General features: G+C 37.2%; 1 protein-coding gene across 1 annotated transcript in view; it reads right to left on the reverse strand.

Moving 5' to 3' along the window:
• The window catches only part of LOC150090942 (putative sodium-dependent multivitamin transporter), a 230,824-nt gene that overhangs the window by 106,080 nt on the left and 105,418 nt on the right, over positions 1-19,326 (reverse strand). The window contains exon 6 of the mRNA XM_090373547.1: positions 7,265-7,405. Coding sequence (XP_090229673.1) covers positions 7,265-7,405 — 141 coding nt within the window. The remainder of the gene's footprint in view (positions 1-7,264; positions 7,406-19,326) is intronic.

Raw genomic sequence — 19,326 nt, forward strand, 5'->3', positions numbered from 1 at the left:
TTTGATGCAAGAAAGCAAGCTTATGCAGCATCAGCCAAAAAAAAAAAAAAAAAAAAAAAAAAAAAAGTAACATAAATAAATAAAAATAACCACTTCCACTTCACCCCTCTGTTCGTTCGAAATACCTGTCCAGCTGAGCCTTAAACTTATTTAGGCTATCAACTTCCACGACAAGGGATGGAAGTCTGTTCCACCCACCAACCACCCGCTGGCTAAAGGCAAATTTCCGCACATCTATCCTACATCTGTCTTTCCTCAATTTGAATTTATGCCCTCTCAGGTGATTTTTCTGAGCTAGAGGAAGAATCCCATCAGCATTGAGCATGCTCAAACCATTCAAGGCTTTGTACACCTCTATCAGATCACCCCGCTGGTGCCTAGTTTCCAGACACTGTAATTTGCAAAACTTAAGCCTTTCTTCGTAAGAGAACCCCTTTGTCCCATTCACCAATCTAGTTGCCCTTCTCTGTACTCGTTCCAGCAGCTCTACATCCTTCCTGAAATGAGGCCTCCAGGCCTGTATACAGTACTCTAGGTGTGGCCTGACCATTGCCTTATACAAGGGAATAATCACCTCCTTATCCCTGCTAGAAAAATTTCTATATATCATTGACAATACACCATGAGCTACTCTTGCAGCTCGTCTGCACTGCTCAGAGAACTTCATATCTGCCTGCACCACCACCCCCAGGTCCCTTTCATTCTCTACCACTGTCAGTGTAGTACCACAGAGTTGATACGTTGCTCTGGGGTTGCTGTTTCCCATATGTAGTACTTTACATTTGTCAATATTAAACTTCATTTGCCACCTCGAAGCCCATCTGCTCAACCTTTCCAAATCCTGTTGCAGCAGCATAGTGTCAGTAGTGTCCTTGACAACCCTGCCAACCTTTGTATCGTCTGCAAACTTGGACATTAAGCCTGATATACCATCATCAATATCATTTATAAATACAGAAAACAATAAAGGCCCCAATACTGAACCCTGAGGGACTCCACTAATAACATTAGTCCACGATGAGCAGTGTCCATTGATTACCACTCTCTGTCTTCTCCCCCTCAACCACCCCTTTATCCATAGCAGCAACTTGCCTCCAATGCCACACTGCTCCAATTTGTGCAGCAGTCTTCCATGTGCAACAGTATCAAAAGCCTTTCTAAGATCCAAGTATATAATATCAAAGTTATTCCCTGCATCCAGTTCTTTTGTGACTGCATCATAGTATCCAATCAAATTGGTCAGGCAAGACTTCCCCTTAACAAAACCATGCTGTGTCCTAGCTATAACTGAAGTCTTGTCTAGATGATCCTGCAGTGCTTCTTTCACCAGTGCCTCCATTAATTTTCCGGGAACAGAAGTTAAACTCACAGGTCTATAATTACTTGTGTCAGCCTTTGATCCCCCTTTGTGAATTGGGGTCACATTTGCACATCTCCAGTCAATGGGTACCTCCCCTGAGTCCAAGGAAGCTCTCATAATTATGGCTAAGGGTTTGCTTACCTCCTTTGCTGCCTCCTTTAATATAACTGGATAGATCCCATCCACCCCAGGTGCCTTTCTTGTGTTTATCTTCAACAATTCCTCCTCCACTTTGCTCTCAGTTATTACAAGATTCTCTAGCTTACTGCTAGAGTTGAATACACCTCTGGCATTCCCCTCGCTGAATAACTCCTCATGTGTGAATGTCGATGCAAAATATTCATTTAGTTTGTTAGCTACCCGAGCAGGGTCATCAACAGTTGACCCATCGATCTCAAGTGGACCAATCTGATTCATCCCCTTCCTTCTAGAGTTTACATAAGTAAAGAACTCTTTGCTGTTTTTCTTCGCATCCCTTGCCAAGGATCTCTCGTAATCTGCCTTCGCCTGCCTAACCTCCTTTGTAACTTGGTTACAGATCAACTTGTATCTATCATAGGCATCCGTGTCACGTGTTAATTTGTATGTATCCCATGCATTTTTCTTCTCTGCCATATGCCTCATTAGTTCATCTGACAACCATTTAGGCCTAAACCTTGAACAATATTTCTTAGTTGGTATGTAAAGCCTAGTAGCTTCCACGATAAGTTCTTTGAATGCTTCCCATTTTGAATTTGCTGTTGGCAATATCATCAGTTGATCCCACTGTATAGAATTTAAATACTGTCTCAGTCCATTGTAGTCGCCTTTACGAAAGCAATACCCCTTCCCTTTACCCCTAATGGTAGTTACCTCTTTGAGTAACTCCCACTTCAGCACACTGTGATCACTGCCACCAAGTGGTTCATTTATCTGCAGATCCTTTAATATAACTGGATAGATCCCATCCACCCCAGGTGCCTTTCTTGTGTTTATCTTCAACAATTTCTCCTCCACTTTACTCTCAGTTATTACAAGATTCTCTAGCTTACTGCTAGATTTGAATACACCTCTGGCATTCCCCTCGCTGAATAACTCCTCATGTGTGAATGTCGATGCAAAATATTCATTTAGTTTGTTAGCTACCCGAGCAGGGTCATCAACAGTTGACCCATCGATCTCAAGTGGACCAATCTGATTCATCCCCTTCCTTCTAGAGTTTACATAAGTAAAGAACTCTTTGCTGTTTTTCTTCGCATCCCTTGCCAAGGATCTCTCGTAATCTGCCTTCGCCTGCCTAACCTCCTTTGTAACTTGGTTACAGATCAACTTGTATCTATCATAGGCGTCCGTGTCACGTGTTAATTTGTATGTATCCCATGCATTTTTGTTCTCTGCCATATGCCTCATTAGTTCATCTGACAACCATTTAGGCCTAAACCTTGTACAATATTTCTTAGTTGGTATGTAAAGCCTAGTAGCTTCCACGATAAGTTCTTTGAATGCTTCCCATTTTGAATTTGCTGTTGGCAATATCATCAGTTGATCCCACTGTATAGAATTTAAATACTGTCTCAGTCCATTGTAGTCGCCTTTACGAAAGCAATACCCCTTCCCTTTACCCCTAATGGTAGTTACCTCTTTGAGTAACTCCCACTTCAGCACACTGTGATCACTGCCACCAAGTGGTTCATTTATCTGCAGATTCTTAATGCATGAAGAATCACTACTGATAATCAAATCAAGAGTATTACTCCCTCTAGTTGCCTCCCGAACATGCTGATGTAGAAAACAATCATCCAATAAATCCACAAAAGCCTTGCTACTGTGTGAGTGACCAGCCCCCAAATTCCAGTCAATATCTGGGAAATTAAAATCCCCCATTATAAGACTCTCTGATTTACTGGCCCACTCTATTTCTCCGAACAGTTTCTTATTATACTCATCAGAGTCATTAGGCCTATAGCACACTCCTACTCTCAATTTTGATCTCCCAATGCTTATGTCACACCAAACTGACTCGACACTGCACTGTCCAGCGATGTCGACTGGCTTCACTTCCTTGGATTTTATGTGTTTTTTAACTAATAGCATAACCCCTCCTCCCTTCCTATCCTGTCTATCCTTTCTGTAGACATTGTACTCCCCAAATTCCAGTTCTGCATTTCTTATATCTGTGTGACACCACGTCTCTGAAATCCCCACAATATCTGCCTTTGATGTTTTGAGCAATACCTCAAATTCATCAAATTTATTTACTAAACTCCTAGCATTGGTGTACACACAAGTATACATGCACCTGTTCTTTTTCTTAGCTACCCTAACACAACCCATGTGTTTACTTGTACCCCAATGATTCCCAGCAGTCTCTGAAATATCCTGCATCTTATTTTCCAGGCTGCGGCTCATTCCAATAGAAGCAGTGCAAGAATCACTTTCACCTCTGCCAGTGGCTACTGTTAATCTATTAGTCCTTGTATCCCCCCAATCTAGCAGTTTTCCGACCCACCTAACATTGCCTCGATAGCATCAGCAAACATTCTTGCACCCTTTCTATTTAAGTGTATCCCATCCCTGTAGAAGCAGTCTCTCCTGTTAACAAGTACAGACCAGGCTGAAAAAAATTCTACCCCTTGAGCCAAAAATTATGAGGGGTGATAATTTTGTTCGCAGACTGGTGCAAGATCTTATCAGAATCTTCTGTGGATTCTCCTTCTCAAAATACTCTCCCTTGAACTTTATACACTTTCACCACCATTGTACCCATGCATTCTTGCAAGCCATTTTTTGAAAGATTGCAAAGTGCTTCTGTTGTGGCTATGCGAGCATCGTCGTGTCAGAGGCGGAACGCTTGCCTTTCAGAGCTTTCTTCAGATGCAGAAACAGGAAGAAATCACACAAGGCTAAGTCTGGTGAATAAGGAAGATATAGAAGAACCTTGGCACCTATGGCAGTGATCATTGTTTGCACAATATTAGCTGTATGGGGCCTGGCATAGTCTTGATGGAGAAACCACTTCACAAAAGAAAGTTCGGTCACACCCTAGTATGGTCATCCTACCAAGACACTCATTATCAATGCTTTATTCATCTCTTTAACGGTTTCCAATGCATTTAAGCCCCATCTGACATAAAAACGAACATATATCATTGTTCAATGTGTATGTCTGATGTGATACTTGCTTCAAAATGATCATCAGTGACATGTGGCTAAAAAAAAAAAAAAAACTTCATGCAACACTAGCTTGACAAGTACTGGCATGCACACAGAGTCTGCTCACTAGCGATCAGGGAGAGTGCTTGTAGTGGCAGTTATGGAAATCTCACGTTCTAAACATAAAATCTTGCACCAGTCCACAAATTAAATGATCACCCTCGTATAAAATCTTAAAACTGCAAAATATTAATATATTTTAAATATATATTCAATATGTTAAAAATCTTAATACTTGTGGAAAAATGTTTTTTTAAGAAGAGACATTTTCACAATATAATAAGTTAAATAATTTTAAAACAGACTAAAACATTTAAATTTTTATATATATTAAAAACTATATATTTGTAAGTAAATACCATCTGTTCTATTACATTAATGACAAATTTTTTTTGATCATTTCTGTCCTTTATGTTTTAATTATATTTTTAAAATATTACTCACTCTTACATACATTTCAATGTGACAACCAAGAGAAACATTACAAAGTTTCTTGTTCAAAATTTTGAATCATTTCAAATGTTAGTGGCATTTATGGGAAGGGGGGGGGGGCAACCTTGGAACACTAACTATAATTTGACTTATTTTTCCTCTCTTCTCATCATAACATGATTTTTAAGCCCAATGCCTGTGCAAAGTAATAAACTATGCTACAATTTAAGAAAACAGTTTTTTTTTTTTTAAATTAAACATACAAGTTAGTGCACTGCATAAAGTCTGTACAAAGTAAGTCACCTGAAGTTGATTTCATGGCATTATTTTATTTACATCTAATATTGTGAATGCCTTCACAACAAGTTGCCTGTTCATTATACTTTGAATAAGTAATGTTTCCCCAATAGAGAAGACTAGTGTTACTTATTCTCAGTAGATACCACCACTCAGATGGCCGTTTCAGAGCTATGTGGCCCTTCATTGGTGGGTGGGTAGATAAAACCAAGGAGTACATATCCACCGATGAAGGGTCAAATAGTCCTGAAATGTCCATCTGGGTGGTGGTACCACTGAGAATAAGTAACAATAGTCTTCTCTATTGGGAAGTGTTACTTATTCAAAATATAACAGGCAACTCACTGTAAAGGCATTCACAATGAGATGTAAATAAAACGATACCATATAATCAACTTCGGTTGACTTACTATGTATAGATAAAGCACTACCTTTAGCATTAGCATTAGTAGAGGCATTTGATGCAAGAAAGCAAGCTTATGCAGCATCAGCCAAAAAAATTAAAGTAAAATAAATAAATAAAAAATAACCACTTCCACTTCACCCCTCTGTTCGTTCGAAATACCTGTCCAGCCGAGCCTTAAACTTATTTAGGCTATCAACTTCCACGACAAGGGATGGAAGTCTGTTCCACCTACCAACCACCCGCTGGCCAAAGGCAAATTTCCGCACATCTATCCTACATCTGTCTTTCCTCAATTTGAATTTATGCCCTCTCAGGTGATTATTCTGAGCAAGAGGAAGAATCCCATCAGCATTGAGCATGCTCATACCATTCAAGGCTTTGTACACCTCTATCAGATCACCTCGCTGCTGCCTAGTCTCCAGACACTGTAATTCGCAAAACTTAAGCCTTTCTTCCTAAGAGCACCCCTTTGTTCCATTCACTAATCTTGTTGCCCTTCTCTGTACTCGTTCCAGCAGCTCTACATCCTTCTTGAAATGAGGTCTCCAGGCCTGTATACAGTACTCTAGGTGTGGCCTGACCATTACCTTATACAAGGGAATAATCACCTCCTTATCCCTGCTAGAAAAATTCCTATATATCATTGACAATACACCATGAGCTACTCTTGCAGCCCGTCTGCACTGCTCAGAGAACTTCATATCTGCCTGCACAACCACCCCCAGGTCCCTTTCATTCTCTACCACTGTCAGTGTAGTACCACAGAGTTGATACGTTGCTCTGGGGTTGCTGTTTCCTATATGTAGTACTTTACATTTGTCAATGTTAAACTTCATTTGCCACCTCTCAGCCCATCTGCTCAACCTTTCCAGATCCTGTTGCAGCAGCATAGCGTCAGTAGTGTCCTTAACAACCCTGCCAACCTTTGTGTCGTCTGCAAACTTGGACATTAAGCTTGATATACCATCATCAATATCATTTACAAATACAGAAAACAATAATGGACCCAACACTGAACCTTGAGGGACTCCACTAATATCCACTTGTATGTCTAGTAAGTTTTCCATAGTCTGAGGCTTTCACAGCCCTAAATTTTTATCGACTTGTTTTTTTTTTTTTTAAATTGCAGAAATAGATCCGCATTACAACTTTCCTGAAGATAGGACCACTGTAATTTCAGTAAAAATCTTAACTTGTTTTGATTTTTACTGAAATGTTTTGTAGTACTGTATGATTTTATTATGATGGTCCACAGTACATAGAAAATGTTCACATAACTATAACATTAAGATGATATGGCTTAGTAAATCAAAAGGCCCTTTGTAATTAGTTCAAAGCAAAACAGATATTTAGTTTTATTCTTTAATTTGAGGGTATGGGTTTTGAAAATGTATACCTTTACTTAAACTGAAGTTCTGTGTTTTCATCTCTTTATTTGTAGAAAAAGATTACAATGAGAAATTGCCTAATGCAAAAAAATCATAACTAAAACACATTAAATTCTCTTTTTTAAAAATTTTTAACAATAATTTCTATCCATAAAAATTTTTTTATCTATTAAATAAAAACAAACTTACATTTGTGATTTTTTAAGGTTTTTCACAGTAAGTAACCGCTGTATTTGAGCCTGATTAGCAGAATAAACAGCTACATAAGTGAAGATACCACCTATAGCTTGACTCCAAACAGTATAACGTATGGTTGGATCAGGATTAAAGCTGAAGAAAAACAATTCAAAACGAAGAACATTAACCAGATTTCAATAAATCTATAAGAACTGCTTATCTACAATTTAAGAAAAATGGGATAGAGTTTGCTAGTTTTATGAGAGAAATAATAAGCATTTATTAATGTTGACAAATTGTTAAGTTACAACATAAAATACCAAATTTGTCAACTGCAGAAGAATATTAACCTTCAGCTGGGCACACAGGATCGATGAGACCTGACCCCAGACAGTATTTCAGCAATTCGTGTTCTTCGTCTACTCTGTCCACACAGCTGAAACTTCTAAAAGTTGTTTTTTGAAAATGTTTTCATTGATTTTTCTACTCATCCTGTAAAGATTGGGAGGTCATAATCCTCCGTATAAAGCAATTGTAAGACCACATTTGGAATGCTATGTTCAATTATGGAGACCTCATCTGAAAAAAAGACAATGAGCTCCTTGAAAGGGTCCAAAGATGGGTAACTCAAATGGTGAGATCGGCAGCAGGATGACTGTATGAGGAAAGACTTCAATTATGTGGGCTACAGAGCTTGGCAACCAGGCACATCAAGGTGACCTGATTGAGGTTTATAAGACTCTGAGAGGGATTAGTAAAATGAATGAAGATTATAAAGAATAACTTTCATTCATTCTACTAATCCCTCTCACTGCTATAAAGAATTCAAGAACTTGGAGTCACAAATTCAAATTACAGAGGTTGATGTTTAGATTAGATTGTGGAAAGTTTTCTTTTAGCCAGTGACTCATTGATTGCTGGAACAAATTGCCCTCGCAGTTAGTTGAGGCTAACAGTTTGAATAAATTCAAAGGTCAACTGGATAGTTACCTGTGTGAGGAGGAAGCATATAATTTGTATTTTCTTATCTACTTGGTTTTTTTTTTCTTTGCAGTGCAGCAAAAGCTTTGGCTTTCCTGCACTAAATGTGGTTTGGTTTTAAATTTTACTGGAGCATTAGCAGCAGTGGCTATTATGTGCCAAGAATCACTAAATGTGAACATTACTATGCTATTAAAATTCAGGAATTATGTTAAATCTAATTATATGCCTTTGTTGAGTGACACCTGTCATGTATATTATTGACAGTAGCAAGCTGGCTTTACTGATGCATGCTTTTCTCCAATCAGTAATGCTGCCTAAAACTTCATCTGGAATCAAACTGCTGAAGTGGACTTCAGTAAGTTCCCTTGTTACTGACAGGCTGGTGTCCAACTGTACATGTTCATGTAAATGAACATGCATAAATTAAAGTGCCAAACAGGTCTAAAGGGAGTTTTATTTTCAAATATAAATTTAAAATATTTTTTTAATATAAAAAAATCGATTTTACATAGCTGTGTTCAGAAAATATTGAAAACAAAGGTGGCATCAAAAAAGTAACTTCGAATTTTTTGCTGATTTTTTTTAAATGCAGGTGCATGGGATCAAAGTGACTCCATGTGCTTAGATACCAAATAATCACTTTCATGACTGCTGATGAGTTAATATGCATCTAATGGCCACCATACATCCAGTGATACATGCATTTCATGATGATACTGCCTATTAAAGGCAAACTATACATTTTAGGCTCCACAGAGAAATTAGATAATGGCTTCCATATGGTCTTTAAAAACTATACCAAACCAGCCATCAGGACCTCTAATTCCTTGCACCCCTTCCCACAATGCAAACCTGGAGTTTTGCCACTGCTGTCTATCCAATATAGCCACAGTTATATAGTTTCAAGTCTTTGAGTACTGTGTATTTCCTTGTAAACAACTATTTTATTTTATTAATCGAGAGTATGGGCTTGGAAAAATTCAAGTAAATTTTAAGTAAATTCCCTCTCCTCTGATCCCTATGGTTATTCTGGAGAATAAATAAAAAAAATAAATAAATTTTAAAAAAATCAACTTATTTATGAGATTGGAAGCTAACTAATGTGTCTCGTAAATTTGAACACATTTTTCACACCTGTTCTTCCAAACAGTAAAATCCACAGAAAAGCTTTCTTTGTAGGCATTTTGGGCCTACTGGTAAATGACAGAAGCAGCTACTTGTTGGCTAATCTGCCATAAACAGCATCTTTCATCATTGGGAACAACCAAAAGGTCCTAGATGTAAGATTAGGCATGGAGGATGTGTAAAAAAAAAAAAAAAGTAAAGTGCAGCCATTATCAACCCACTGCAGGATGGAAGCCTCCTCAACAATTCATGCTGAGGGAAATGGACCATAATCTGCCACGCTGGTCCAGTGTGGGTTGGCAGATCGACCGTATTCAGCAGTCAGGGGCTTGAACCCCGGTCTACTCAAGGAGCGTGTATGTGAGATAAACTCAATCTTGTTTTCTTTAAATAAATTTTGCACATTTCCAGAATGATGGGGCAAAGCATCATCCTGATGGAAACAAATGTGATACAGTCTGTGTGGATGTGTTTTTTTTTTTTTTAAGTGTTGGGAGGAACTCTCCTTCAGAACCTCTTCATATGAGTTTGTCACTGTGGTGCCCTTAAGTATACAATGTGTAAGGATCATTCCATCAATATCACAGATAACAGACAACCATCATTTTCTCTGCACTTGCAGCAATGTGGAAAGTTTTAGGCAGTGGTGAATCAGTGTACTTCTGTTGGGCAGACTGACATTTTGTTTCTGGACTGAAGATTGGAACCCATGTCTCATCCATTGTGACAATTTAAGAAAAGAAAGATCCATTCACTGCAGCATCTAGGGCGAGCACTGGTTCATGCAAATTGACATGATAGTCTTTTTGTTTCTGAGAAAGTTGCCTTGGAATCCACCGAGCTAACACCTTGCTCATTCTGAGATCTTCCTGGAGTATGATATGATGGATCCAACAGAAATGGCTGCAGCTGTTGCAATTTCATTCACTGTTGATCTTTTGCCAATCAAAACCATTTCCTCAACCCGGCAGATGTTGGCTTCGGAACGATTGGCTTTGACGTCTTAGTTCACATGCTTTGTTATCTCGGGGCTGGGCACCTCCGTAGCCAGGTGGGCAGGAGCAGCAGTGCATAGCACACGCTTCTTGATTAGACCGGGGTTCGAGCCCGTGACCACCAAATACGGAGGATGCGGAAAGGTCAGGGAACGACCATTGCATATCTCCGGAGCAATATGGCCTTAGTTGCTAATGCTCCTAAAAACCAAATAACAAAAACATCTCAGGACTCCCATCCTTGACGAAACATATATACCAAGCTACAAATGTTTTTCACATCGATAAGGCCTACAAGACACACTTCTGACATTTTCTGATGGATTTCAATTGGACTTTTCCCCAGCGACATGCAAAAATCAGATAATGACACATTGTTTTTGATGAGTGAAGGATGCCATTTTAAGTATTATAAATACAGTATACTATTTAGGTGCTGCAATCAATATGATATACTGCACTGTTCTGCCACCTTTTGAAAACATTCAGAACTAACTGGCAGTTAGACTAGAAACAATCCTGCATGTATACTTTGATTATTTTGAAAGAAATTAATTTGGAGAGCTTATAGCTTAGATGCACCTTGTACAATAAATGAAAAAAAAAAAAAATAAATAAGTTTATTCTTAGTGGGCTGGTTGAAAGGTTCAAACCCTTTAGAAGAAAATTAATCCCCAATTTTGTTTCTCTATCTTTGACAGCAAGAAATTCTGTTGGATAGGAATTTCTTTGAGAGGTGCAAAAGTTCCTCTCAGGGTATCAGCAACCATTGAGCCATTATGTTCTAGAATAAGTAGATGGTATGAAAGGTATTTTCTTTTCATCAGTCAGATTTTATCCCATAAAACTTTAGAGTTAGCTGACTGGGAAAGGGAAGAGGCAAAGCAAATCACGAGGTTTGCTGGCTCTTCTGTTTAATATACTGAGATTGAGAGCAGCAGCACATTTGAAAAGCTATAATTTGGTATTTTGTAATTTCGATTTTGGTAGCAAGATAGCATTGGAAAAACAGGCCCATGCCCCATTATGAGCTTTTTTTAGTGGCCGTGCAGTCAAATGTCCACCATATCTTTGGATAGGACAGTAATCAAGCAGATATTTCTGGAACATTGTGTTGTCACTTCAGTTATACTCTCCATCACATGGTTTTACTATGTCACTGATTTGAACTTTGGTGAATTTAAATGCTTCAAAAAGCAGCATTATTGGTAAGCACTATAATCAGCATGATAAAATTTGCAGTGCAGTATCCATCAATCATAACGGATATGATGGGGAAGTGATAACTGCCAAGGAGATTGGCATCTACTTCATACATAAATAATGGAAAAGAAGTAGAAGAGATGGATAAATCAATGACCAAAAAGGTGCATGTTGGAAGAATACTTGTCCTTGTATTTAGAAAGAAAAGGTCATTATAACTGAGCCTGCGATGGGAGAAAGACGTTATTATTCCTTTTTATATAACATTGAACCACCTATGGAATATTCTTCAGGTCTGGAAGCATCAACTGAAAAAAAGAACTTAACATCTAGATATTGTTCCAAAGAAGTGCAATTATACTGGTTGGAAGTGCTATGGCTTGTTCCTGTGAGGAGCATTTTAAGAAGATGTACACTACATCATCTTAAAATGCTCCTCACAGGATAACGATCAGTGATATTATTATCTCATTGATCATCATAGGTATATTCATACTAGAGGATGAAACCAGAACAAGGGAGCACGAATATAGAATTTTGGAAAGAACCAGATGATTAGATCTTATGAAATTGTTGATCAGTAGAATAAGTTGCCTGGGAGGTAACTTATTCTAATGATCAACAACAGTTGGATATATTGTCTAAGTTCAAGGCAGGATTGGATAGTTACTTTTTAGAAATGAGTAAAGTATGACTGATTGCGGTTTGCTTTTGTTTTTATTTTTTTTTTGGGTGATGTAGAATAAGTTCTCTTCCTTGCACTGTTTAGCCTGACTAATAATGCTCAAGATAGTTCACATAGTTCCATAACTTCTGCATCTAATGAAAAGAATTTGAAGAATAATAACAACTTATACAACATTGTGATATTTCTGTGGCTTGGTACAAACAATTAACATTAGGATCACCGAAAGTTATTTCATATAACCATGTGTGTTCTCTTGTCAATTTGCCCATTTTGCTGGACGAAAAAACCCCATTTCTCGGGAAAAAAGCCCAACTAACTAGGCCATGGAGTGAAAAAAGCCCATAAAAGTTCCTTGTGTCATCAACAGGATTCGAACCTGGGCCTTTTCTATCCATGTATGGGTAGAAAAGGCCCGGTGTGGGGAAGATGTGGCTTGGTACAAAAAGAACAATATCAAATTTTATACATACTGTGTTTATAGAATGATTAAACTATTATTTTGTTGTATCTCTCTTATGCTATAATGGCCAATGTCTGGCCCTCCTAAGAGAGCCAGACATTGGCCATAATAGTATAAGAATAATACAACAAAATAATAGTTCAGTCGTACTATAAACACAATATGCATTAATTGACACTGGTCCTTTTAGAACTAAGCCAGAGATTTACATGTGGTAAAACATACGAAAAGTTTTGCATACAACATAAATAAAATTATCAGATATATCGCTTGCTTACAAATTAAAAGATTGTACTTTGTTGGTTAAGTTCTATTAACCATTGCTGCCCTCAAATACCACTGGTCAAAAAGAATGAGATGCAAGCCATGATACAGAAGTATGAAGAGACAGGCAGTTTATCTGTCTATTGCATTAACAAGGCTCTTGGCAACCAGTTTCCGAGAACCTAATTAATGAGACAACTGTAATGACAGAGCATAGCATGTAATTTACATTCATCTGCTAACAGCAGAGAAAGTGATACACACAAACTAGTCTCCATGGGGCTCTGATGAGGTCCTTGGTACACTTGCATATAGGTTTAAAAAAAAACCCTATTTTTTTTCCAGAACCTTTTCTTTCCAGTCCAATGTTGCTATCAACTATTGGAAAACATATATTGTAGTTTAAAAGCACCTTTGAAACTTTTTTCATGGTCACTTGTTCAACCATTTATTTGGAAGTATACAGTACAGAGTGAATAAAGTTGCCAGTGCATCAAAAGGATTGAAGGAAATAATCAGTACTTCCATACATCAATCCTAGAACATTTTTAGAAATTATGAATTGGCAAACCTTGGAATCACTCATTGCACACAAATGAGTTGATGTTGCTTTGTCTGGAATACATATCCTCTACTGCTAAACAATCTTACTTTTACATGTATATACAGTATAATATACAGGAGTGTGCTGGTAAATTTTTAACTGGCTCGCTAAAAAAAAAAAAAGGCAAGAATATATGTATACAGGCAGTTCCCGCTTTACGAGTTTTCACTTTACAAGTTCCCGGGTTTAAGAATTGTTTTTTTTTTCAAGTATTAACTATCAACAAAATCGAAAATATGAATAAAAAATGAATGTTAAACATTCATAAATACCGCATTTCAAACCACGTAGTTCCAGAGACACCATCGTATCGTGAAAATATAATGTGAACCCAATAACATGTTTTTTGGTAATTCGTCCCACAACCTCGGAAGTTGAAATTTTCGCTATATAACTCTTTAAAAGATCGTTTTTATCGTGTAAATTGTATTAGTTACCAATTCAAATCATTAAAATGCACTACACTTTCATCATTATCATATGTTCTGTTATGTTTGTTGTTATTTTGTTTGTTATTTGGTTTTTAGGAACATTAGCAACTAAGGCCATATTGCTCTGGGGATATGCTGTGGTCATTCTCTGACCTTTCTGCGTCCTCCGTATTTGGTGGTCATGGGCTAGAACCCCAGTCTAATCAAGAAGCGTGTGCTACGCACTGCTGCTCCTGGCTACGGAGGCACCTATGTTCTGTTATAAGAACCAATTTTGAATGGCTTTGTGATAGTTTTCTAAAACACATTTCTGAAGGTCATGGACCATAAAACAAAAACAATTTGCACTTTCCAGGTTACTGGGCTTTTCTGTTACTGCAAGCAATTATAAATAGGTAGTAAACTCCATGTTATTGCATTTGCGAAAATACCGATAGCTGGAATTGTGTGGTTTTTTATGTTATCATGGTGAAATGTGTTATCCCTTTAATTTCAATCTTCGTATAAAAAACATAAATTTTCAGAATCTTCTCTTCATTCCTTTTTTTTTTTTTAAAGCTTTGTTTTTTTTTTTTTTTTTTTTTGATAGTTGTTGGCGCATCTGCTTCTGTGGCCATAATGCACCTCCCAAGGGTTTTGCAGTACTTTGATCCAAGCCCGAGGCGGGATTCGAACCCGCGACCTTTGGGTTGCTAGGCAGGTACTTTACCCACCTGGCTAGCCCGGTCGGCTAAAGCTTTGTAAACTCTGCGCAAATCGTGTTAGCTGCAATTTGTGTGTTCCATTAAAAAATGCTTATGCATGCTATTGAAATTTATAAAGAAAAGAGAAGATTATCTTAGAAACAAATGCCTCTTAAAGCATTTCTGAAGAAGATGACTCCTTGTGCAACAAAACAACAAGTGCCGAGCCAATAATGAGTAATCAACGAGCGTGCATTTAGTAGATGATGTGAAGAATAAACATTCTTCAATGTTTGTAAGTCATAAATAATTTCTTTATTATTATAATTTGCTTGATTTTAGAGGCTACATTTTCATTTCTTTGGATAAATCAATCATTGTTTAAACTAACTAATTTCACTATTGAGAACGTAACCTCTATTTTTAACATTATGTCCAAGGGAAATAAATTCCTACTTTACGAGCGTGCACTAGGAATGAATTAACTCGTAAAGTCAGGAACTACCTGTATATATTTAATGCAAGTTTTACTGATTTACAACAATTAGGAATACAAAAATTTCAAACAATAATGAAATTATTAATTTTTTATTGTAATTTCCATATAACCCAATTGATTCTCACAAAACATTTTCATTGACTCTTGTATCCATAGCCAATCCATGGTTGCGATTCAACCATGATTTGACAAATGGAGCTGTTTCCCAATCCACTAACTCTTTTCCAAATAAATTTGTTGTCCTTAAATACGATATGTGATCTATTGTTAAACTATTTCTCACCATCGTACAAATTATGTTCATTAAACTGAAACCTCTTTCAGCTTCAGCACTACTGATTGCAATAGTGCTAACTATCTTTTTAGCTTTTTGAGTACTTGCAGGGATTGAAACATTTTTTTGATTCTGCGTTATTATCTACAAAATCCCGAAAATCGTTCAAATTAATATAATATTTTAAAATTTCACTTAAATAGTACAATTTTAGTTTATCTTTGACTTAAGTCTTGATAAACATAACTTATCTTGGCTGAAGTGCGGTTGAAAGTAATAAAAATTCTTCAAGAATGTCTATCATTAAAATAAGATCTTGCAAAAAATTAGTGTTAGCCAATCTTTGCCAGACCAGAATAAGAACAACTTGAAAAATGCATATATAACTGTAAACTACATGCCACCCATCATGGTCCCAATACTTGACCAATTTTAATAATTTCAATTTCTTTAGCTACAGTTTCTAGCTCGGCTTGATTTTATTATATTGATGATGAATAGAATAAATTTTATCTAAAAATATTTAAAAATAATTAACTTGTTTTATTTCAGATATTGCATCAAGTGATAATTACAATCGATGATTTAAACAGTTGCAAATGACAATTTTAGGAAAATTTTCTAACAACTTAGTTAATACTGGATTTTCCGTGTCACCATATACAAGCTTATCGCCCAAATGCCGATAGACATTGTAGATTTAAGTGTGCTCTACTCTACAGTTTATAGCCATTGTCGGTTTAACAACGGCTCACAAAATTCTTGAAAATGTAACAATCAGCTGGAGTGAGCTGGCTCCAGCACACCGCTGAGTATATATATATATATATATTTTTTTTTTTGTGGTATCACATGCTTAATGCACCTGTCATTGTAATTTAGGTAATATTTCAGTTTTATACATTGCTGTTGGGTATTAGGCAATTCAGTGACTTAGTTTGTTTGTTATCTGGTTTTTAGGAGCATTAGCAACTAAGGCCATATTGCTCCGGGGATATGCGGTGGTCATTCTCTGACCTTTCCGCATCCTCCGTATTTGGTGGGCATGGGTTCGAACCCCGGTCTAATCAAGAAGCGTGTGCTATGCACTGCTGCTCCTGCCCACCTAGCTATGGAGGCGCCATTCAGTGACTTAGAGCGTATTACACCACTATGTATTATGTCTATGCAACCATGCGCTCACAGGCTGATTTGCATGTTGTGTTGGCAAAAGAAATCCCACCATGTGACTAGCTAACTACAGCCTTAACTGAAGAGGCCATTAAAAATTTCTCCAGTCAATGGGACTTGAATCCACACCTCCCCATATAAGTTACAAGTGGCAAAGCCACTATACTGTCACAGAGGATACCAGTTATATAGATTATTTTAATAAATTATAATACCTTTCAGAACAATAAAAATCTGATTTCTCAACAAAAATATTAAAATGAAAAATACACCGTGGAAAGTTAATTGTAGTAATAACCACTCTTCTACCACAAGATTAATAATATAGTTCATTAAACTTATAGCCCAAACCATTAAACATTTAAGGGTGTTTTCAGGCAACTTACCACTGCCTATCATCAGACCACATACAATCAGAAATCAGACATTGGCTATTAGAGGGAGAAAATATAAAGAGTTACAATTTAGAACATTTGTAATTAATTATTAATTGTGAATTCAAGCTAAGGATTTTCATAGTTTAAGTTTACATCAGGGTTATGCGGGGTTGTACTAAGGATTAATGAAACAGATAGGGAAACACTTATGTAAAAATTAAATTCTTACCTGCTGTCAGACTCCTCTTGCCAATGCTGCCAAACCCATTGTGCATACTGGAAAGAGGTGCTGCCAACAGTTACATTATAGGATTAATATCCACTGACCAATAGCAGGGTGCCAAGTTTTTCTATCCTGGATCCAGTGGTTCTTGTTTGAGGTGCACTATCTTCTTATTCGGATCAACTGTAGGCTGGTACTGGGGGTCTGAAGGGATTTGTGTGTGAATTGCTCTTCAGGAGTTTTGTAGTATTTTCCTGTTTTTCCATATCTTCCTCTATTTTCTTGTTGAATATCTGGAAATATTGAGGATTGAATTCAATTCCTTGATTCCTGTTAATTGATGAGGCTCCGAAAATTTTTATGAAAAATACTTTAAATTTTCTTCTGTTGTACTGGTTGTCTGTAGAGAGGATTGCATGCAGGGCTGTGTCAGATTTTAGGATTCTTCCATTTGCACCATCTTTTTTATATTCTTTAATTCTGCAGTTGAATCTTCTATACAATTCTCCTATGTATGTACCCCCACACTTATAGTCTATTTTATAAGTAGGGCCTCGAGGGTTGTTGGGGTTATTGAGCTGATGTTTTAGGATCCACTTCATCGAGGCAGCCTTGAAGAAAATGGCGATGCCATATTTTCATGCTTCCTTCGCTATTTTTGTACTGATTGTTGATATGTAAGGTATGCATATAGTGGTTCTTCTGTTCCTGTTGGGTTGGGGTTCTGTGAAGTTGGAGTTGTCTTCTATTGCTTTGTTAATAACATGTAGAGGAAATCTGTTTTTGGAAGGCAATCTTGGTTAATGCTTGGAGTTCTTGTTGGAGGTTTTCTTCTTTGCAAATTCTGTATGCTCTGATGAAGGATTTGAGAACCGGGGGGGGGGGGGGGGTCAGGATTTGTAGTTTTAAGAAGATTCCCATGTCTATAGGCTTCCTGTAGACTCTCCTAAGCAACTCTGTGGGTTTTCTGGTGAACAAGATGTCAAGGAAAGGAACTATTATATCATCTACATACCTGCCCCAGAATTTTGTTTTTTTAGGTTGGTTTTCCAGGAATTCATGTTCTAATTTTGACATAAATATTTCATAAATATCGCTTTATTAGCATGGGAAATGGCAATGGGATGCCATTTCCCATGCTAAGGCCTGAAAATTGAGTATAGAACCCTCTGTTAAATGAGTAGTAAGGTTTTCCTATCAAAAGGTCTATGAGATCTAATATTTCTGAAATTGGTAGAGGTCTTGGATATCCTAGATAGATGTCGTTCATTACTTCAAGGTGGCTTTGTTTTGGCTTCTTCTAGAGGTATGGTGGTAAACATAGAGTCCACGTCAAATGATACCAAGATATTGCTATTGTTGATTTCCAAATTCTTTAGCCTGGAAATTAGGTCTTGGCTGTTTTTTTTAACATTCTCTGGTGTTATACAGAAGAGAAGTTGTACTAACCTTTTTGATATTTTCTGTCTGGAGTGAAGTCTACCACTGATAATCGAGCTGGTAGGGAAACCTGGTTTGTGTGCTTTTATATTTGGAAAAGGTATGGGACTTCAGAACTGTTGGGATTCAGTTTATTGTGGAGAACTTCGTCAATATATCTGTGATTGAGCAAGGTTTGTAGTTTCTGTTTTACTTTCTTCTCAAGACCATTGGTGGGGTCTCTCTTTAATGCTTTGTTGGTGTCCTTAAGCAGCTCTTGGTCTTTATCAATGTATTTTTCCCTGTCCATCATGATTGTGGTATTCCCTTTATCTGCTATTGTTATGTGGATATTTTTGCCTTTCTTCAGGTTATAGAAGCTGAATGGCTGTTATATTGATGGCATTCTTGGCTTGGTTGTCCTGAACATTCTTTACTATTGTGAAGGTGAGCTAGGAAGTCTAGTACGGAGATATGGCTGGGTGTGGGTTTATAATTTAGACCTTTGTTAAGTATGCTAACTTCTGTTGTAGTGAGGGTTTTAGAGATTAAATTGATGATATGGCTGGGTAGTTATGAATTAACATTGGATTGGGCACATTCATTGGTAGACTGAAATTGTTAGGAGAGGATTGGTTACTGTTTAGATTTTTTTAGTACATTTTGGGAAATGAG

Source organism: Mastigoproctus giganteus, chromosome 1 (genome assembly GCF_048544385.1).
Source record: "Mastigoproctus giganteus isolate SK-2022 chromosome 1, ASM4854438v1, whole genome shotgun sequence".
NCBI lineage: Eukaryota > Metazoa > Arthropoda > Arachnida > Uropygi > Thelyphonidae > Mastigoproctus > Mastigoproctus giganteus.